The 21,137-nt window shown below is 58.2% G+C and overlaps 1 protein-coding gene across 10 annotated transcripts; it reads right to left on the minus strand.

The window, feature by feature from the left end:
• Nucleotides 1–300: 300 nt before the first annotated feature.
• On the minus strand, nucleotides 301–20,564 carry Arhgef1 (Rho guanine nucleotide exchange factor 1). Of its 10 annotated transcripts, none has more exons than XM_040734284.1 (31): nucleotides 20,415–20,564; nucleotides 15,288–15,329; nucleotides 15,112–15,195; nucleotides 14,628–14,741; nucleotides 10,567–10,665; nucleotides 10,334–10,376; nucleotides 9,950–10,196; nucleotides 9,666–9,695; nucleotides 9,389–9,488; nucleotides 9,160–9,256; nucleotides 9,045–9,080; nucleotides 8,669–8,809; nucleotides 7,752–7,860; nucleotides 7,249–7,260; nucleotides 6,364–6,531; nucleotides 5,934–6,079; nucleotides 4,821–4,967; nucleotides 4,475–4,557; nucleotides 4,192–4,317; nucleotides 3,944–4,058; nucleotides 3,757–3,857; nucleotides 3,412–3,489; nucleotides 3,185–3,260; nucleotides 2,933–3,100; nucleotides 2,068–2,155; nucleotides 1,879–1,965; nucleotides 1,538–1,605; nucleotides 1,368–1,454; nucleotides 955–1,118; nucleotides 785–884; nucleotides 301–639 (listed from the first exon to the last, which is right to left on the minus strand). In XM_040734284.1, exons 2-31 carry the CDS (start codon nucleotides 15,309–15,311, stop codon nucleotides 629–631), a joined length of 2,949 nt encoding a protein of 982 aa, XP_040590218.1. In that variant the 5' UTR covers nucleotides 15,312–15,329; nucleotides 20,415–20,564; the 3' UTR covers nucleotides 301–628. The 10 variants fall into 10 exon arrangements, with proteins under 10 accessions (XP_040590218.1, XP_040590219.1, XP_040590215.1 ...); XM_040734285.1 differs by lacking the exon at nucleotides 20,415–20,564 and adding an exon at nucleotides 18,839–18,967; XM_040734281.1 differs by lacking the exon at nucleotides 20,415–20,564 and adding an exon at nucleotides 16,161–16,300 and having other exon boundaries at nucleotides 7,752–7,857.
• Nucleotides 20,565–21,137: the final 573 nt, after the last annotated feature.

Genomic DNA, 21,137 nt, shown 5'->3' on the forward strand with positions numbered 1-21,137 from the left:
ATGAGGATGGCCTCATACGCAGTGTGTGTGTACGGAGTCACTGCGCCAAGAGACGGGGACAAGGTAGAGCTGTCACCAGGTCTGACAGCTGAGCTTAGTCTCCAGGACCCGGGCGGAGGGAGGAGAGCAGACTCCACAGGTTGTCCCGACACAGCGCGCGTGTGCCCCACCCACAAATACTAAATAAAAACGCGAGACAGGTGAATGAGGATGGACAGCCTGGAAGGAGCCAGGAGTCGTGGAGGCGCCTCGGGTCAGACCCAGACTCGGGGCCCTGTCGCCCTCACACACACAGACCTCTCCGTAGATAATATATATTAAAAATAAACCTCCATTCAGGGTATAAAAACAGCAAAGGCACTTGGGGTGGGGATGGAGGGGTAGCCCCCTCATAGGCAATACTGAGACGGCCTGAAAAACGGGGATGCGGTGGTACTCTGGGGGTGAAGCCCTGAGTCCCCCAAGCGAAGGCAGGAGGGAGAGAGGCAGAGGCCAGCGTGGGGGGCGGGGCCCTGGCAGGTCCCCTATCAAGTGTGGCAGTCTCCCTGTCCTCGAGGCCTCTGGGGTGTGAGACGCTGTGGCAGCCGCTGGGGTGGGGGTCCCCACATCCTCGCCCCCATTCTCCTCTTCATGAAGGGCCTGGGGGTTACAAGAGGGAAACGGAGAGGTGGAGGAAGGGGTGGAGAAAGAAGAGGCAGGAGCCACGAGGCAGACAGGGGACAGTGCGACAGGGCACCCCCCCCCCAGGACCTCTCAGAGCAGCACCCTGGCCAGCCCGACTCACCAGTCTGAGCAGAACGCTCAGGTGCAGCCGGACTGGGCGACAGAGCTTCCCCAAGCTGAGACAGGAGGGGTCTCAGGCGGCAAAATTCTTCCTCTAACTCCTGGAGGGGATCAGAGATGAAGGTGCCTTTCCCTCACAGGCTGCCCCAAGTTCCCCGCCCCCAGGCGTACCTCTAGCTGCTTGACCGTCTCCTCCAGGCTGAGCAGGTGTTCCTGAATCTCCTGACTCTGTGCTGGGCCTGGAGAGCCACCACCAGGCACCCTATCCCCATCCCGGGGAGGCCCCAGGCCACCATCCTCCTCAGCAGGCAACAAGAGCTGTTTCAGGGACAGCACTGGCCAAGGCAAGGGGGACAAGGTTACAGAGGTAGGGCTTGGGGTTCGGGATGTGAGGAGGAGGGGTGGGGGGCCTGAGGTTGGACACCTGAACTCAGCGTCCAGCGTGGGAAAGAGTGACAGGGGCCACCCAGGACGGTGTGGGCAGGGCAGAGTTTCTAGATTCCTGGACAGAGCCATCTGAAAGACGGAGCCTTTCTCTAGTTCAGACGGGGGTACCGTTTGCCCAGCTCCTGGACCTGGCCTACCTTTCTGAAGGGCTGTGGCAGCAAGCTGGCCTTCTGGGCCTGGTCTGCAGAAGGGCAGGATGTCGCTAAGGATACGCTCCATCCGGGCTGGGCGGGCAGACAAAGAGGGATGCTCAGATCTGCCTGCTCTTCCGTGACAGCCTCTCCCTGCCCTGGGACTTGGGACTTACCATCAGCCGGAGGCATGTCTCGGCCTCCAGTGCCGTTCTCAGAGCTGCTGAGCAGGGACTCTCGGGTGCTAGGGAGGGAAGCGATGGGTGACTGTCCCCACATCCCGGTCCCAAGAGAGTGGCAGGGGCCGGGAGGGACAAATAGATGGAGGAGGTCTGAACAATAGGAGACAGAGGCCTAGAGATAGGAGGCGGGCAGTGATGGAGTCAGCACACACATGTATACACGCTTACACACGTGTGTACAGAGACAGGGCTGGGGGTCGAGTTCTGTAGACGCACACAGACACAGGGACACGGTCTCCATCCCCGGGCTCTCAGCTCTCTCCTTGACCCCTTACCTGCTTGGGCTGGGGCGGGGCTTGGGGCGGGAGGCAGGGGCAGGGACCTTCAGGGATCCGGCAGTCTCCGTGATGAGGGCACACCAGCTGGGGGGACAGGCCAATGCCAGGGGCATTCAGCACACTGATGCCCATGTGTGCGTGCCGGAGTGCAGGACACACACCCTCGCACCATCCCTGGGGACTCACTTCTTACGCTCCGATGATGTCTGTGCCACCAGCTCATATATCTGGGCCTCCTGGTCCCAGGTAAAAATGACATAGAAAGCTTTGTGATCTGCACAGAGAGGGGAGAGATGGGGCTTGGAGCCGAGGCTGCCAGTGTGCGCCCCTCCTGGGTACCGTCCACTACTTTACCTATACAAACTCACTGTCCTGCCAATGCCAAGGTCGACCTCCACAGCCCTGGCCACACCCGGCTATAGTGCCTAGGCTGCCTTGACCTGGAGACCCCCAGCCTCGCTACCATCAGCGGCCCTGGCACAGCCTGTCAGCACTGCTGGCTGAACTCTGCCCCGAGGTTCTGCCTTAGTCCCAAGTGCCTACAACTCCTGAATAGGAGCTAGGGTGAGAATCCACCAGGGCAGATTATGCTTCTCCCTAAATGTAGACAGTTCCCCCCACCTTCCTTCCTTCCTTCCTTCCTTCCTTCCTTCCTTCCTTCCTTCCTTCCTTCCTTCCTTCCTTCCTTCCTCCTTTCCATCCTTCCAAGACAGGGTTTCTCTGTGTAGCCCTGGCTGTCCTCTGTAGACCAGGCTGGCCTCGAACTCACAGATCCCCGTCTGTGCCTCCCGAGTGCTGGAGTTAAGGCGCACACCACCACTAAGCCCGGCTGTTTTGAACTAGGCTGACTAAACTCAAGACCCTCTTGCCTCAGCCTCTTGAGTGGCAGGGTGACAGCGTCGGCCACCGTGCTCGCCACCCTTACTTGGTCCTGTCCCCTGGCCTCACTTAGACCGTTCTCAGTCTTGTCCCCGAGCGGGCTCGATGGCTCTTAGAGAGGTCCAATCTACGTCAGGAGGCCGTTGTGCTCGGATGACCCGCCCCAGCTCACCAGTGGCCACCTCTCGGGTCATGGCGGAGGTGAGCCGGAGCACAGGCCGCAGCATGGTCTTGCCGTCCGGCGTGGGTGTGAGCGTCCGGCTGTGCGATTTGAGCAGCCACTTCTCGTCCTGGCGTTGGAGCAGCAGTAGCAGGTCGTCCAGCAACAGCACGTGGACCTCTTTGGGTGAGGCAGCGAATCACACCTGGCCTGCAAGCGCCCCCGCCTGCCCCGCACCTCCCCCTGGCCGGAGGGGGCGCTCACCTATAGCCTTGTCTTTCGTTACCCGCCACGTCAGAGGGCCTTCATGGACCAACTTCTTCTTAGTGATGTCCAGGTTCTGAGGGGGCAGGGAGCCAAGGTCAGCTAAGTGGCAAGAGGGGACACAGAAGAGAGGGGTGGCAGCAAGCAGGACAGCCAAGGACAGGGGTGAGCCCCCCCCCCCCCGCAGCAGCGCCAAGGTGAGCTGAGACAAAGGTGACTGGGTTCACCTTGAACTCGCTCAGCATAGGGTCGCTGCTCTGCCGTAGGTGAGTCAAGTCCAGGCGCCGCTGGTAATCCTTGAGCCGCTAGGGCAGACAGAGGAAGGGTTACAGGGGGCTGAACCAGGCACGGGGGCTGCCCCTCGGCGACTCCCCGGCGGGCGAGTAAGCAGACAAGCAAGTCCGAGGGACAAGCTGAGGGCCAGGTCCGACCTCCAGCAATCCCGAGAGGAAGATGGTAAAGGCCTAATGCCCTCCGGACACTGACCCCGAGGGACGGAAGCCATGTCTGACCTCTGGGCATGGGGAAGAGCAAGCGCCCGCCACGCCTGTCCCAGGTGCAGTCAGGCTCACCAGCAGGTCCTCCATGTCACGGACAGCTTGGTTGACATGGTGCAGGATCTCCCGGCAGCACTCAGCAGCGAGCTCCACTCTCTCCCGTTCCGAGGGCTCTTCTGCAGGCGAGGTCAGAGGTGTGAGCCCCACCCCGGCACGTCCTGACTCAGCGGGCGGCCGTGCTCAGAGGAAGGCCTGGGGGTACCTGTGTTCTGCCCAATGCTCTGCAGCAGTAGCGGGTACTTGGTCAGTCGCTGCATCTCGGTGGGGATCATGTCCTTCAGCTGCAGGCGCCTGCATCGAGGGCGGCTCTCGGCCTCCTGGGGAGCCAACAGCACCGGGGTAGCCCAGGGCCACGCCTGCAGCTCCTCTCCTAAGGCCCCAGCGTTCAGCTCCACCCCTCCTCCCTCATGCGTGACGTCTGTATGACGTCTGTATGACGTCCCACCGCACCTGCACGAAGGCGCAGAACCGAGGCTCCTTGCGCTGTTTGACCTTGAGCTGCTCTAAGGCGAATGACTGGCGGCTGCAGAAGCGGGAGGAGATCTTCTGGAACCACGAGCCCTCAGCACCATCGAACTGCAGGGAGGTTTAGGCAAGGGACGCTCTCAGGAGGGGCCGTCCAGCCTTGCACGGAGATGGCAGCCTGGCGTGGGACAGGCCTGGGGCCCAGATCTCTCGGGGTGTGGGGAGAAGATGGAAAGGCAGTGTCTAGGGCCATGCAGGGCACCCTTACCCGGGCCAGCAGCACATCGCCGATCTCCTCAATGAGGTAGCCGCTCTCTTGCCTTCGCTTCATCAAGCGATCGAGGAACAGGGCTGTGAGGGGTACAGGAGATGCTGCGGATAGCCCAGGACCCTGAAGTGCCTGGCTGGAGCTGCTGCTGGGTGTCTGATCCCCGGGGCTCCTGAGCTGGCACACACACGTCATGTGTTTGTCCAGTGTGTGTGTGTGTGTACCTCTGGGGTGTGTGTTGTGGGGGTGAAGAGTGCGTGATCTCTAGGGACTGACGGGGGGGGGGGGCGGAAGGGGGGAGCTGGTGGCGGGCTATGGACAGGAGGGGGCTGTGGCCAGTACTCACAGTGAACCTCGATGAGCTCATCCAAGCTGGGGAAGATGTTCTGCAGTTCTTCCAGAGGGAAGAAGCCCCCATCCGCCATGGGCTGGTAGAAGAGGTCATGGAGTACCCGAAGCATGCGCACGTGAGCTGCCTCTGTCACCAGCAACTCTGTAGGCCCAAACCAGGAAGGAAGCCGTCACCAGGGAGGCTGAGAGAAGAGCATCTGGGCTACAGTGTGAGACAGTGTCTCACAAAGCCAAAGTCAGAGCCGCTCCTGGTGGCACCCAACTGTGATTCCAGCCCTTGGGAGGCTGAGGCAGGAGAGTCAGGGGTTCAAGGCCACCCTGAGCTGCATAGGAAACTAGAAACCAGCCTCACCCATACGTACTAACAAACAGGAGCGCAGGGGCTGGAGCAGGGGCCTAACAGCTAAGAGTACTGGGTCCTCTTGCAGAGGACTAGATGCCCAGCCCTCACAGGCAGCTTGCAAGTACCTGCGACTACAGCCCTGGGGAACCAAGGGCACCAGGCACCCACATGCAGACAGAACACCCACACAGATAAAGTCAAAATAAACAAATTAAGTTAAAAACAAACAAAAAAGTTGAAAATGGCGGGGTGTGGTGGCGCACGCCTTTAATCCCAGCACTCGGGAGGCAGAGGCAGGTGGATCTCTGGGAGTTGGAGGTCAGCCTGGTCTACAGAGCGAGTTCCAGGACAGCCAGAACTACCCAGAGGAACCCTGTCTCAAAAAAAAATTACAATCACACACAGTATATGTGTGCACACACATGTACATACATGTGCATACCATGGCACCGATGTGGAGGTCAGGACAGCCTGTGGAGGTGGTTCTCTTCCGGCATGTGGGCGGGTCCTGACGCCTTTTACCTACTAAGTCACCTCATGGCCTTTGGCTTCTGTCTTTCCCTCCTGACCCCCCAGGGAGGACAGTGGCTGTGTCTGGTCCCCTGATGTTGGCACTGCTGAACTGCGGCTGTGTCTCTGAAGCCTGGCTGTGACCGAGGCCCCGGCTTCCCGAGTCTCTTCTGCAGCCCTGCGCCCAGCTGTCCTATTGGGCAGCTCTCAGCCAGCATGGCTGCCCGGCTGCTTCAGGACTCGGGTAGCACTCACCGCTGATGACCTCTTGCCGTTTCACTTGGCTTTTGGGCAGGCTGAGCAGGGTGTCTGGGGGCACGAGTTCCCTCCAGCCTGGCGGCTCTTCTGGTTCCAGCTCCAGGCCTGACCGTCCCGGTTCCCCATCATCTCCAGGCTCGGGGCTGTGGGCAGAGGCCTTGTTAGACCCAGCCTGGAGCAACCCAACCAGGGAGCTCATTTCTTAGTTACAACCCTCGCGTCCTCAACATTTGATGCCTCTGGGTGGCACAGACCAATGAGTCCCCGATCTCTAGACAGCAGTGTCCCCCCTCTCAACTCCTCAGTGGCCTGTGCTGTCCACAGCAGCCCTCAGCCATCGACCGGCTATTTCCTTGAGAGTCGAGCATCAACCCACCGCCCCCCAACTCTCTAGGCTTCCTCAGTTAACGAGGGGGAAGTGACGTACGTGGCTCGTCGGGTAGGGCCAAGCACGGCCGTGGCGGAGCCGGGGTCCATGTCCACGTCGCTCCGGGAGCGGCCCCCACCCCGGCCCTTAGCCCCGAGGCTGCCCCGGGAAGGCCGGCGGCGGTCACTCACCCGCAGGCTCTCTGAGCGCCCCAGACGCCCTGATAGCCTGGACCCCAAGGCGGAGGACAGAGTCAGGCAGAGGCAAGGAGAGACCAGGACAGGGACAGGACAGACCAGGACAGGGGCAGGACAGGGACAGGACAGGGACAGGGAGACCATGACAGGGACAGGACAGACCAGGACAGGGACAGGACAGACCATGACAGGGACAGGACAAGGGAGACCAGGACAGACCAGGACAGGGACAGGACAAGGGAGACCAGGACAGACCAGGACAGGGACAGGACAGACCAGGACAGGGACAGGACAGACCAGGACAGGGACAGGGAGATCAGGACAGGGACAGGGAGACCAGGACAGGGACAGGACAAGGGAGACCAGGACAGGGACAGGACAGACCACGACAGGGACAGGGGAGACCAGGACAGGATGAAACAAGCAACAGAAGAGAGAAGAGAGAGTCAGAAATAGTGGGACTTGGGGAGGTACCTGGGGGTGGGCGTGGCCAGGAGGGGACTGAATGGTAGGGGATGGAAACCCACCACGGCCAACAGGACTGGCCCCCTCCCTTCCCTGAGGAGGGGGTGGGGAAGAGGGCCAAGGAGAAAGGAGTGCCATACTTAGCTCAGTCGGGAGGGTGACATACCTACCCACCCCTCCCCTCACAGGGGGTGAAGGGGAGGAGGTGGCCATGGGGAGGGGGAGGGGCTGGGAGAGATGGGGGAGGGCTGGCCCTCCCCCCACCCAGGGCCCAGGCACCCACCTCTTCCACCTTCTGGGGAGAGAGGGCACAGGGTCAGAGGTGGGCCAGGTGGGCCCCAACCCAGCTCCCCATCCCCGCCAAGGGGGTCCCCAAAGCAGCAGCACAAGGACAGGCAGGGGGCAGAGCCTGCCCCCCAACTGTGAGGGGGACAAGGCCCCCAGGACACTGCGTGGAGCATGAAGGGACACCGGGAGCAGGGCCACAAGGGAGGCAGGAGGATGGGGAGGCACAGGTGAGAAGCAGGGAGGGGAGGGGAGGGGAGGGAACCTGGCCAGGGAGGAGGAAGAGGAGGGAAAGGAGGAGGGGGGCGACAGAGAACAAGGGAGGAGAAGAGGAAGTGGGAAGAGAGAGGGAGGAGAGAGAGAAGGATGGAAGGAAGGCCCAGAGACAGGCAGGCAAGGGAGGGGCCGCAGTAGAGGCAGCAGCGCAAACAGCAGCAGCGATCCCACGCCCCGCCTGGCCCTAAATGCTGCCCCTCCCTGCCCAGAACCACAGGCGGATACCTCTCTGTCTCTGCGTTCTCCTCCGTGCTCTCCGGGGGCGCCAGGGGCTCCAGGCTTGTAGGGCCTTGTGGGAGTGTGTCCCCCGGCTCCTGGGGGGTATCCACGCCTGCTGGGTAGAGGGGGAAGCGGAGATGGTCGGAAAGCCTCTCCCTGACCGTGCACCGGGAAGGGCCGGAAGGCCAGTGCCTGGCAGCTACCGCCCGTCCACTCAGCACTCAATACGGGACGACAGAAACGTTCAGACCTTGAAGAGCACTGACAAGCGGGGAGTTGTCCTCTGAGCAAGCCACCCCACTAAACTGCAGCTCCACCAGAGGCAGGAGGGGACCCATGGGGAGGGAAGTAAGTGGCTTCCAGAATACAGCGCAATAAGCTGTAGGAGGGACTGGAAACCAGGTTGGACAAGCTTCTGGGATCTAAGGGGAAGATAAGAGATCTGCAGCCCTGAGGAGAAGGAGATAGTAACTCCATGGGGCTTTGAGGTTTACTCTCCAAGAGGACATGAACTTCATCTGGAAGGTGGACTAGCCTCTCTCAGGTTTCATTTCTTAGGAAATAAAACCCACGGACTGATGAGAGTCTGATTGTGGGGTTAGGAGGGATACAGCTCATTGGTGCAGCACTTGCCTAGGACCCCCAGTGAGGGGTAGGGGTGAGGCTCAGGGGCAAAGTGCTTGCCAAGCAGGTGTAAGGGAAGACTTTCAAGGCCCAGTGCTTAAAAACAAACAAACCTAAAACAAGAAGCCTAGTTCAGGAACCAGGAGACTCGGCACTGGGACAGAGGCGGGAACCCAAGAAGAAAGATGTGGAAGGGGTAAACTGAGGTGGGGGGGGCTCAGCTGACCAGCTGGAAAAAGATGCTAAGGACAAAGGAGATCCCAATGGTGGCCTTCCTGTCCCAACTCAGAAATGCTCACCAGGTTCCCGATGGTCGGGGCTGTCTGCAGACACAGGGTGCAGAGAGATCCCTGGGTTGTCCTGCCCAGGAGTCCCTGTGGTCCTGTCCCTAGAAGGCATACCCAGGCCTCCCTTCCGGTCTGTAGGGCCTGGCTTCTCGCCTGGGGAAGACAGAAAGAATGAGAAAACAGGCTTCTAGCCCCATCTATCCCAGGGGAACAGAGACACTATGTACTTAGCCTTCTTCCTCAACATAAGAGGTCCCTATACACAATCTCCTTCCTCAGACCCAGGGCCCAGGCCCAGCCTCCTCCCTCAGACCCAGAAACCAGAGGGGCCAGCCCAGCCTCCTCCCTCAGACCTAGGATGGATACCCTCGCTACACAAGTCCATTACCATCAACCTCGACCTTTAGATGTCGAAAATCTGGAGCTGAAACAAGAGAGTGGGATAGTGAGCTTGGGTGGCCTGGGACCAACAGGGTAGGCGAGGCTGAGGCTAGCCCTCTTACCAGGTGGCTCTCCCCGGTTCCAGCGAGCAGGGTCTAGGATACTGCTAAACCCTTTCTTTGTCTTGGGGGGCTCATCTGACCTCCGATTCCCCATCACCTGCGGGGAGAGGAGGAAAGGGAAGGCTAACATTACCAAATGACACAAAGCAGAAAGGGACTCCAGGTGTCCAGTCTCTAGGCTTGCCCAGGGGCGTCTCGGAGAGAAGAGGGCCAGACTTGACCTCAGTACCTTTTTCCGGAAGAAGTTCCTCCCAGACTTCTTGTCCCCACTCTTGGTCCTGACCCCAAGGTGGCGCATATAGAGGCTGATGGCAGTGACCACAGCGGCGCTGAGGGGAGGATACAGTGAGGCGAGGGCCCCAGGGACAGACTAAGACGCAGTCCCCCACAGCCCCTCAGCCACTTCCTGTGGCAGAGGAAAGGGGTGGTGCTCCAGGGAGCACAGCTTCCCACAGCCCAGACAGACCATCTGCCTTTCTTCCCCCCACACCCTCCACGGCCATCACCTCTTTTCTTCATCTGTGGAGATGGTGTGTCTGCAGAGAGAAGAAAGTCTACAGTAAAACCAAGAGGCCTGGCTTTCCCGCCTTCTGGGCCGCTGTCGCTGTAGTTCACGGGGTAAGGAGGAGAGGCCCATCCCAGAGGACAGTGCTAGGCCCAAACATGTGATCACGGACAAGACCCAAAGGTCTAGGCGGTAGGCTTCAGGAGAAGGAGGCGGGGCCAGAGCACAAACACTGCCAGAGGGAGAGGCACCGCTGGGGCCAGCCCGACTCCCCGTCCCACTCACTGCATCTCTTCCAGGTGGGACAGCAGCCGCTCGGCCACGTGCCGCTCCCGGGCCTCATAGCTGCCTCGGTCTTTCCCGATCCAGGGCTCCAGCAGGCTCAGCTCCTGCTCCCAGGGTGTCATGCCCATGAGCCGCTTGGAGCGGAAGTCCTCCAGCTGCCGGCTCACGGCTGCCTGCTGGCTCTGTACCACCTCTTGCATGAACCGCCTCTGGACATCCTCAGAGATGAGGTCAGGCCGCGTGCGGTCTACGGACACGGATGCAAGGGCTAGTCACCGCGTTCCCACGGACTCCGGTGTTGCCTCGGGCTGCCACCACCATGAGTGAACGACCTGGGTGCCACACCCCTTCCTTCCCTCGTCCCCCAGCCCCTCCTCTCCTTACCAAGTTCAAAAGCCACGTGGGGAGGGACAGGCACCCGCAGAACCTGCTCAGAGGAGACAGGAGTTAGTGGCAGGGGCACCTCAGGAGGCCTTGGTGGGAAGGGTCCCAGGGAAGACACTGGGGGGGGAGGGAGGCCAGGGTTGGGGGTTGGCAGTCACCTCCACAGGTGGACATCGTGACTCTCCAGAGCTAAAAGGGGGCAAGGGGCAGGGCAGCAGGAAGGTGTGTCTCACCGCGGTCTTCTCCAGGAAGCTGTGGTAGAAGTCAAGGAAGGCCTTCTTGGCTTCTTTGGGGCCCAGTGAGCTCAGCATGTCGGCATGCAGGCAGCAGAGCTGGGAACACACAGACTGACTCTTCCCTGGTCCCACCAACCACACGCTCTCTTTGGAGAGTCTAAGTGGTTTTCTGACCACCGGGTATCTGTGGGGTCCGAACATGACCTCCCATGTGAAGCGTACCCTGACCTCCATCCCACCTGCCCGGGCCTGTCTCCCTTGCCAACTCTCCAGGGTCATCGCTATGAAGTCTTCCCTTGTCTTTCACACGTCTCACAACTATCTATTCTGAGGGCTTGGGGGGGTACGCTAGCCGCCATTCTGAGTCCTTCCCACGCATTCAGGAAACCGTGCCACCAGAGACTGTCATCGCCAATTTTGTAGGGAACACTGAGCCCAGGTATGGTGGTGACTACCACCCTATCCCATTCCAGGAAGTGGGAGGATTAAGAGTTCAAGGTCATCCTTGAACAAACAGTGAGTGTGAGGCCGGGTTAGGCTATAGACCTCACCTGCTTTCAAAAAAAAAAAAAAGGTGGGAAAATGCTCAAATGCTCAAAGCTGAATGTGTTGGCCTGCAATCCCTGCCTGGAGAGTTCAGGCAGGAACACCAGGAGTTCAAGATCCCTGTCTCAGAAAACAAAACAACACTACCAAACGGAAAGGGCGAAAACAATCTCAAAACACAAGGTAAACCAGCGCTGTTGGCACATTCCCACGTTCTGGAAATGGGAGCAGGAGGACCACTGCAAGTTCAAGGCCAGCCTGGGTCCCCTGTTAGACTGTCTCTGGCAAATCACAGGAGGGCCTACAGGGAAGGTTTGGAACGGAAAGCATAGGCATCACGGACATCATGAGCACTCAATCTGCAGCTCTAGCTCCCATGTCAAAACCAAGCCAGGCAGACGTGCCCGGAAACTCTCGGAGTGTGTTCTCGGAGCTCATGGCTCAGGTGACCTTGCCAAACAGATGAGCTCCCTGATCATGAGACCCTGTCTCAAAAATACTATAGCCACCAGAAGGGGCTCAGTGGTGCCTACTACTACCAAGCCTCACCGGAGGAGGCCAATCCCTGGGAACTACACAGTAGAAAAACAGAAGTGACCCCTGGAAATTGTCCTCTGACCTCCACACATACCCTGTAGCATGCATGTACCCACACACATGTCCATACACAAAACAAAGTATGATAAAAAATTTTAAAAGAGCTGGGTGTGGAGACATACACCTTCAATACCAACACTTGGGAGTCAGAAGAGGTGGATCTCAGTAAATACAAGGCCAGCCTGACCTACATAGTGAGTTCTAGAACAGTCAGAACTACGTAACAGACAGACCCTGTCTCAAAAGCAAAACAAATAAGGTCAGGCGTTGGTGGCGCACGCCTTCAATCCCAGCACTCAGGAGGCAGAGGCAGGCGGATCTCTGTGAGTTTGAGGCCAGCCTGATCTACAGAGCGAGTTCCAGGACAAAGACAAAAAACAAAACAGTAACAACAACAAAAATACAAAAAAACCCAAATAAATAAATAAAAATTAAGAATACAATTTAAAAAGGAGAAATAAAATAAAGGTAGAGATCAAGACACCTAATGTTGTCCACTGGCCTCTCCACAAAACATACATGCACATGCCCACATGAACACATAGATACAACACAATACATTAAAAAAATTAAAACAAAAATGCTGAGGGTTTGGGATGCAGCTCAGTGGTAGACTGTTTGCCTAGCACGGCTGAGGCCTGGCTTAGCAATAAAGAAATGTGCCTGCTCAATGTCACGTGTCCCCGACTGTCTATAAATTCCATGAGCTCTGCCTGGGGTGCAGAGCGGGTTCTGTGTGCTCAGCCCAGGTTCCATGCACAGTGAAAGCTGGACAGACAGGTGGACATGTGGGTCTCACGCATGCATGCCAGGCATGCCCTGAGGTTGCCAGTCTTGGGTGGGCGACCCTGGAAATGCAGAGAGACTCTGCCTGTCCTGGCTGCCGCCTGGCAGGTGACATGTCCTTATGTGTGTTTGAGGACTCACTCCAGTGAAGGCAGAACTTTTTACATTCATTGGTTTCAACAGTCCTATGTCTGTCCTCCTCATCCCCACCCCCAAAATAAAGTGGGGGCAGAAGCTGTACAAAGACAACTCTCACAACACCAGAAGCCATCTGAGTTACTTCCGTTTCCACGTCAGTGGAAGAGAGCAGTTAGCATAGCCCCTGAGTTAAGTAAGGATCGGAAACTCCTGAGATCTAGAAGCCCCAAAGCTTAGACAGCAGACAGTACCCACGTGCCTGGGGAGGGACAGCTGCGTTTCTGAAGGATGTAGGTGAGGGAGAGTGTATCAGTTTCTCAGTTTTCTTTCTTTCTTTCTTTTTTTGATTTTTCGAGACAGGGTTTCTCTGTATTGTTTTGAAGGCTGTCCTGGAACTCGCTCTGTAGACCAGGCTGGCCTCGAACTCACAGAGATCCGCTTGCCTCTGCCTCCCGAGTGGTGGGACTAAAGGTGGGCGCCACCACCGCCCGGCTCTTTCTTTCTTTTTTTTCGAGACAGGATTTCTCTGTATTGTTTTAGAGGCTGTCCTGGGACTTGCTCTGTAGACCAGGCTAGCTTCGAACTCACAGAGATCCGCTTGCCTCTGCCTCCTGAGTGCTGGGACTAAAGGCGTGCGCCACCAATGCCCAGCAGTTTCTCAGCTTTCTAAAGCTAGGTGTCAGGACAACCGGCCCCAGCCTCGCAGGGCTTGTCTTCTTTTCTTGAGATAAGGGCTATGTAGCTCAGACTGGCCTTGGACTTGCTGTGTAGCTGAGGATGACCTTGAACTTTTTTAAAAAATTACTTTATGTGCATTGGCGTGAGGGTGTCAGATACCCTGGAACTGGAGTCACAGACAGTTGTGAGCTGCCGTGTAGGTGCTGGGAATTGAACCCGGGTCCTCTGGAAGGGCAGCCGGTGCTGTTAACCGCTGAGCCACCCCTCCAGCTCCACCTTGAGCTCTTGATCCTCCTCCCTTCTCTTGCTGAGGGCTGGGATTACAGGCCTGGATCACTACGTCTGTTTTATGTGGTTCTGAGTCTCAAGCCCAGGGTTTGTGCCCGCTGGCTGTGCATTCAATCTCCAGACGAGCCACATCCAGCATGCCCTTCCCTCTTGGACCCACGGTTTCTTTTTAGTCTCCTAGTTTTCTGCGGGAGCTGTGGTGCACCTTCAAGCTGCAGCACAGCGCCCAGGGCCATCCCCAGGCAAGTGGCTCCTGCTGGGTGCTATTGAGTCTTCTCAGGAAAGGACCCGACTCCTCCCACTCCCCAGCTAGTAGCCCTCTCCTCCCGTCCCCCACCCCCCATCAGAGCTGTGGCTTCTTGCTAAATCACGCCTGAGGTTTTCTACTCTACAAGTGTTTCTGAACCACATGGTTCCATATCTGCATCCCCCAGAATCTTCTGCCTGGCCCTGGAAGTTTCTTTTATTTGAAACCAGGTCTTGCCTAAGCTGACGGTGAAGGTGTGGCAATCCTCCTGCCTCAGCCTTCCACATGCTAGGATCACAGGTGTCACACCAGGCTCAGGAAGTTTCTAGGTTAGCAACCACATGGAGATTGCCTGGGGATCTGTGGTGGCCTCCAGGTCTGAGATGGCAGATGGCACCAAATTCTGAACACCTGACTACTGATTCCCACTGACAGGCCCCTGGGTGAGTGGCAGTGTTACCAGTAGGAGATGCTGTCACAGGCCTGGAAGGGGACAGGACATGGCTTCTGCCAGGATGTTGGGTTCCAGTGACTCCTATTGTATATACTCTGGCCCGGGTCACTGCTGACTGAGGCTCACTGGGAGACATCTGCAAGTCTGTCAAGATCACACGCCTGCTTTCTCCATCTTGTCTGTGGTACTATTTCTCAAACCCATGCTGTGCTCTGGACTTTCCGGAGCCTCTTAGCTGACCTTCACGGGTCTAGTCAGCTCTCTGAAAGCCTGGTCTGTCCAGCCCCATTCTTCCTGTCCCCCACACCTCCCCCGTATCCTTACCAGGGGTCCGGGCTCGAACTGCAGGGCCACATGCTGCAGGAGGGCCATGAGATGGGCCGGCCGACGCTTCACCTGCTCCAAGCTCTGGAACTGGCTGTTTTGATCTTCCGAGTTCTGGGGGTGGAGACAAGGGAGATGAGGGCCACAGGGGAGAGAAGAGGCTTGTCCTGCTCTGTCCCTGGCACCTCTCAGTGGCTCCAGACAGGAAGATCCTGGGGAGTGGAGGTAGACATGTCTATGCTACAACCCTGACTGTAAGGGCAGGGAGCTGGGAAGGCGGGAGAAGGGACAGCAGTCGTATTGGGGGGGTTAGCGCTAAGCCGGGGCTAGACGAAGAGTCTATCTAAGACGGATGGTGGCGCTTGCTGTGCCATGGAAGACCAGGAGGGCACCGGGAAGAGGACAGGCCGGCAGACCAGCAGGAGGACACATCAAAGGACGGAGATGGGCCCCAGAGGACACTTCCCCGCCCTGCCCTGCTCACCACCTCCAGCTCGTTCTCAAAGTCCTCATCCTCAGCCCCGATGATGCTGACGGGCATCACGCCAGGCCGGGGAGGCCCTGGGGCCTGCAAGGGGAGACAGGACTTCAATCCACGGAGCTCCCCACCCCGCAGCGCACCAGAGTCCCCTCACCTCAGCTCCTCGGCACAGCACTCACCGCCCCTCCAGCGACTTCTCCCATCTCCGGGACTCCGCAGAGCTGCAGACGGGAGGAGGAGCGGTTAGGGGGCGGGAGGAAGTGCCTGAGGCTGGGCAGTTACTCAGAGATTCCCGGCCCAGGTGCGGAAGGTGAGTAAACCCCCCCCACCCTCCGCCGCCTTAACTCAATGGAGCCTCTGTGTGGCCACAAAGAGCCCTTCACAGGCCAGCTGAGGCGGGGAGAGCCAGGGCAGAGCTTGGGGTGGGGAGGGGTGCTAGACCATGGGTGCATGGGTGGGCTGGGTGGCTGCGGGTAAAAGCCACTAATTTGGGTCACTAAAGAAGGAAGGACCGGGGACCCAGGGGGCTGGCTGGTCCCTAAGGGGGCAGGACTTTGGGACAAGCAAAATTAATGGAAAGATCCTTGAGGAAGGTGTAGGAAGAGAGTGGGGGGGGGGGGGCGCAGGGCTATCCTCTGATCTGTGGCGGGCCTGGGCCAGGATGTTGCCTCTGAACCCACCAGCCCCATTTCCTGTGACAGGAAGTGACAATGGTGAACCCCCACCCTCCAGCTCCCTCTACACAAGAAAACAAAACTGAACCCTCTCCTCTTTCAGGTCCCTTGAGCTCTTTCTGAGCCCAGCAGTTCCCTAAGGTTCCCAGCTTTCCCAGCTATGGTTCCCCAAAAAACGACGGGCAGTGGGCCCCAACAGCCCACTCGCAGGCACGCCCACGCCCCCTTCAATCCACCGCGGTCGTGGCTCCCTGGGGTGTCCTCACCTCTCCTCCCAGACCTGGCCCACCCTCCCCATTTCTGCCCGCCCCTCCTCTGACTCCGCCCCCATCCCCCCACAGCTGTTGCTCCCACAGCTGGTGATGGTCCAGCTCCAACCTCATACTGGTGTCTCATCTTTCTCCATCCCTCGTCTGACCATGTCTGTCTGTCTGTCCCACCTTCTCCCCAGGTCCTTCCAGCAGCGTCCTCTACACCCTAACTGCTCTGACTAATGCTGTGTGGATCAGTGTCGGGAGGGGACTGCGGAAAGAGGGGTGGGGTGGACCAGTGCGGGGGGAGGGGTCCCCACACCCCAAAGGTATTTATAACTCTGGCTGCCTGAGACCCGCCCTTCTCCCTCTTCCATGAGGCTCCTCCCTAGCACTCAATAAGCAGTAGCTATGATTCTGACATCTGAACTGTGGTGCTTCCTGGAGTGCCCAGAAATCATCCCTGAGGGTTCGCCCGAGCAGGCATCATTTGTATTCTTTCTCAGAAACTGTATCTGTCCACCATTAAAGCTCGGGTAATCTCAAGATTTGCTGAGTGTTTAATAAATGAACTTGCAAACCAAGACAGCAAAGTAATAGTAATTATTATGAGAGCTAAAGTCATGTAGCACTTAAGAGTTGTTCCAGGCAAATATTAAGTCAGTTTTGTTTTGTTTTCGTTTTCTTCCCTCAAGAAGGGATCTCACACTGAGGCCATCCTCCTGTCATGGTCTCTCAAGTTCTGGTATTATAGGTGTGAAGCACTACCAACTCCATTACCTCCCCAACTACAAGCATCCCATGCTATGCTCGTCTCCCTGAGAAACGGTGATGGCCTCAAAGACCACCCTTGCCAGCTGGACCTCCTGAGTTTGAAGCCAGACCACAAATCTGGAACTGGCACACGCATACCACTTAGCAGTAAGTCTGTCCAGCTGAGCGGTCCCAAAGGAGCCAAGGAGGGTTTCAGGGTGCAGCACAATGACAAAATGCTTGTTTGGCATTAAGAGGTCGTGAGTTTTACCCAGAGCAGCACCAAACACAACAAACCAAAAAGAATAAAGCCATTTCTCAGCCGGGCGTTGGTGGTGCATGCCTTTAATCCCAGCACTCGGGAGGCAGAGGCAGGCGGATCTCTGTGAGTTGGAGACCAGCCTGGACTACCAAGCAAGTTCCAGGACAGCCTCCAAAGCCACAGAGAAACCCTGTCTCGAAAAAAAAAAAAGAATAAAGCCATTTCTCTTAAACCCACATTTATCTCTCTCCTGTGTCTATCTTCCTTCCTTCCTTCCTTCCTTCCTTCCTTCCTTCCTTTCTTTTTCCTTTCCTGAGACAGGGTTTCTCTGTGTAGCCCTGGCTGTCCTGGAACTCGCTCTGTAGACCAGGCTGGCCTAGAACTCACAGAGATCCACCTGCCCTCTGCCTCCCAAGTGCTGGAATCAAAGAAAGATGTGTGCCACCACCATCCAGCTCCTGCAAGTGTCTTTCAAATGGCCTCTTACCTCTCATGCTTAAGTTATTTATTAAAATGCCTTTACTAATTCATCCCCCAAAAGAGAACCCAAGGAAGGTAAACAATTTGAACAGATGTTCACTGCCAGACCCTGATTCTCACACAGTTAACATGCATTATCTCCAAATTCCTCATCTCAATAGCATGGAGCAGCTGATACCTGAGGTGTTCTCAGTATGTACCAGACATAGCAAAGCTAGTGCATGCACACACACTCACGCCCATCTGCCTCTAGGTTCTAGGAGGGCTCAGGCTCTGTCTACAGGTGTTGATGCATTTCATCCTCTTACTGACCCAAGGAGGTCAGCATTATTTCCACTTGTTTTACCTGGGGGTCACCATTATTCTTACTGCCATTTTACAGGGCAGGAAATTGAGACATGGCTTACAAGGGAAAGCCAGGATTCAGACGCAGGCAGTCTGCCTCCACAATTTAAACATCCAACACACTATAGTGTTTTGAGACACACACACACACACACACACACACACACACATCACCCTTAGGATGCTAAAATCTGCATCAATGCTCCGAGACACATCAGGTCTAATGGTGTCTGGGAAAGTCATGTGGCTGCTGTGACCTCAGCTGTCACCCAGGATGCACCCCGCAGCTCCAGAAGTCTGTGCTTAGACCCGGGGGTTGGAAAATTAGGATATAGGTAAAGCTGGCAAAATGAGACTCCATAGGCAACTGACGAAGCCTACTTTGTCCAGCAGATGGAGCACTTTGCACTTGAGGCTCTGGGGGAGTGGGGGAGTCAGGCAGGTTTAGGTTTATGCAGTGGAGGTCCTGGAGGAGTAAACACACAGGGGCGCCTGGGTGGTAAGGGCCAGGGTCCCCAAGCATGTCGACTGGAGTATTCAGGTCTCCAAGAACCCCTAGGAGCCCTGAAAGACCTAAAAGAGGCTCTTGGAATGCATGCGACCCCAGATTCTATTTGATACAGTGGGCCTCAAGAACCCAGATAGGTGACGATTCTAAAGAGAAAGCGAACGGCTCAAGCGATCTCCATAGGGGTGTGTGGTGGGTTTCGTAGGGCCCTGGTTTGATCTATGAGAAGCCCATGTTTATTAAAAACCGGGTTTCCGTGAAAGGCTTCCTGCAACCTGGAAGGTACGTTAAGATCTTCTAAGCGACATAACGTGGCGGGGCTTCACAAGCTACAAATCTCACAAGGAACGCGGCTGATCGACCCGGGCGCTCAGCACCCCCCGCGGTTGCGGCGGTGTGCGTGGCAGGAAAGGCGTGCAGGGTCAGGTTCGACGGCAGCCAAGGCTGCGGATCTCACCTGTCCGGATGGGATGAGAAGCCACTGCAGCCTCCGGGACCGAAGCCTCCGCGCCCGAGCTCAAGGTCCCCCCCACCCGCGCCGCAGAGTCGCTCTAGCCGAGCCCGAGGCCACCTTGGCGTCCAGCTCCACTGCTCCCTCTGGCTGCTCTAGCCCGCCTCCTGCCACTCTCCGGCCTCGGCAACTCTACTCCTCCCGCCGGCCGCTCTACCGCTCCCCGCGGCGCCACGCAGGCCCGATGGGGCCACTCTGGCCTGCCCCGGAGGGCCCGCGTTTCCGTATCGTCGGGTCCCAGCGCCCGGTAAGCGCTCCAGCCCGCATCTCCCGAGTCGCTCAGATCTTTAACAAGTGCCTACTCGGCCTCGCTCGCACCGGGTCGCCCCCGCCTGGTCGACCTCCCCAGCCCGGACCCGCTAAACTGCCAACGCCTGGACACCGACTCCGGCTGCCGCAACTGGAGAGAGACAGCAAAGCAAAACAAAAACCAGCCATGCACGCGCTTGGGTGCATCTCTCTCTCCCCGGGGCAGCCATGCACGCGCTTGGGTGCATCTCTCTCTCCCCGTGGCAGCCCAACCTGCAGAAGGCGAAGACTGCCTTCTCTCGAGGCCTCTGTCCTCCTAACTGCTCAGTGCGGATATGTTTCCGGTTTTCTCCCCTACAGCCATCTCCCGGAGTATAGTTAACAACCCAGGGGGAGGAAAAATGGAAAACTTTCTAAGACGTGGTCCACGCGCTGTAACTCTCGGCCCCACCGTGGCCCGCAGAGACACTGCTTTTATTTCAGGCGCTTCTAATCTAGTGCCCATGGTCCCTACGACGAGGAGGCCCGACGCCCTGGGCCTCAGTTTCCCCGGCGATAAATGGGTGTTAATCGTTCTGAGCTGCGCCGGACGGTGGGCGGGCAGTCTGGGTCCCAGCCTAGTGCATCTGTAACCGTGCACTGGACAAGTGCTCTCCCTCTCTCTCTCTCTCTCTCTCTCTCTCTCTCTCTCTCTCTCTCTCTCTCTCTCTCTCTCTCTCTGTCTCTCTCTCTCTCTCTCTCTCTCTCTCTCTCTCTCTCTCTCTCTCTATCTCTCTCTCTCTATCTCTCTCTCCCTGTGTGTGTGTGTCTGTCTGTCTGTCTGTCTCTCTCCTCTCTGTGTGTGTCTCCGTCTGTGTGTATGTGTCTCTGTCTGTCTCTCTGTCTGTATGTGTCTCTGTCTGTCTCTGTGTCTGTCTCTCTGTGTCTCTGTCTGTCTCTGTCTCTGTGTCTCTCTCTCACTCTCCTCGTTTTTCCTCTTTTGAGTGAGTCAAGGTCACGCCAGGTTGCCCAGGCTGGCCTCGAACTCATGGCAATCCTCCTGCCTCCGCTCCCCAAGTCCTCTGGGCTGACATGCGAGCGCCACCACGCCGGGCGTTCTCTTCGCCCGGTCTGACAGCTGGGAGAGCTGAGGTGGAGGGAGGGAGGGAGGTGGCGGGCTCACCGCCCAGCCCCCCCGCCCGGAGGCCCTCGGCGCCGGGCCCCCTCCCTCCCCCTCCCCCCGGCGGCCGGCAGGCCGGGGGGAGGAGGTCGGGCGGGGCCAGGGACGGTGTACCTGGTGTCCGCGCGGGGAGGTGACCGGCGGGGCGCCCGAGGTCGGGCTCGGCGATCCCGGGCCCGGCGTCCCGGCTCCGGCTTCCTGGCTCCAGCGGGCAGGAAGTCGGGGCGTTTTTCCGGAGCCCCCGCCCGCCGCCCCTCCCCGCTTCCTGCCGGCGCCCCGTGCCCGCCCGGCACCTCGGGCTTCCTTCCCCTTCTCGCTCGCCCGCTCGCCCGCGCGGCTCCTCCTTTCCCCGCGGGCGCGGCCCCACCCCGCCCCGCCCGGCTCCCCTTCGCCTTTTGTCCTGCCCTGCTGCTGCTGCTGCCCAGCTCCTGCCCTGCCTGGCCCTTCCTCTTTTCTTTCTCCTCTTACTTTGAGACAAGGGCGCTCACTAGGTAGCCCTGGCTGGCCTCGAACCCGCGGAGACCCGCCCGCCTCTGCCTCCGGATCGCAGAGGCTGAAGTCCGAGGGGTGCGCCACCCCCGGCGAGCCTCACTGTCTGGGAGCCCCACGCTCTCCATCCATCCGCCTCCCCCAGAGCTGCTTTCCTCCTCCCTTGGCTTCTCCAACCCGCTGCGGCTCCTCTGCGCTCTTCTCTTGCCGCTGGGTCGCTGTCACCCTCTGAGACCTCAGGGCTTTTTTTGCCCTCTCCCCAACTGTTGTGATCCCTCAGGCTCGGACTCGCTGGTCCGCAGGTTCATGTCTGCTTCTCGCCCTGTCCTGTCTCTACGTCCCCGGGGT

This window comes from Mesocricetus auratus, unplaced genomic scaffold (assembly GCF_017639785.1).
Source record: "Mesocricetus auratus isolate SY011 unplaced genomic scaffold, BCM_Maur_2.0 Super-Scaffold_100038, whole genome shotgun sequence".
NCBI classification, from domain to species: Eukaryota; Metazoa; Chordata; class Mammalia; order Rodentia; family Cricetidae; genus Mesocricetus; species Mesocricetus auratus.

Excerpts from the sequence above, each read along its gene's own strand:
- Arhgef1 (XM_040734280.1), bottom strand. Across the intron at positions 9,081-9,159 it reads GAACCGGGGAGAGCCACCTG|CTCCAGATTTTCGACATCTA; the intron begins GTAAGAGGGCTA and ends CTCTTGTTTCAG. Across the intron at positions 3,858-3,943 it reads GAGCATTGGGCAGAACACAG|AAGAGCCCTCGGAACGGGAG; the intron begins GTACCCCCAGGC and ends CCTCGCCTGCAG.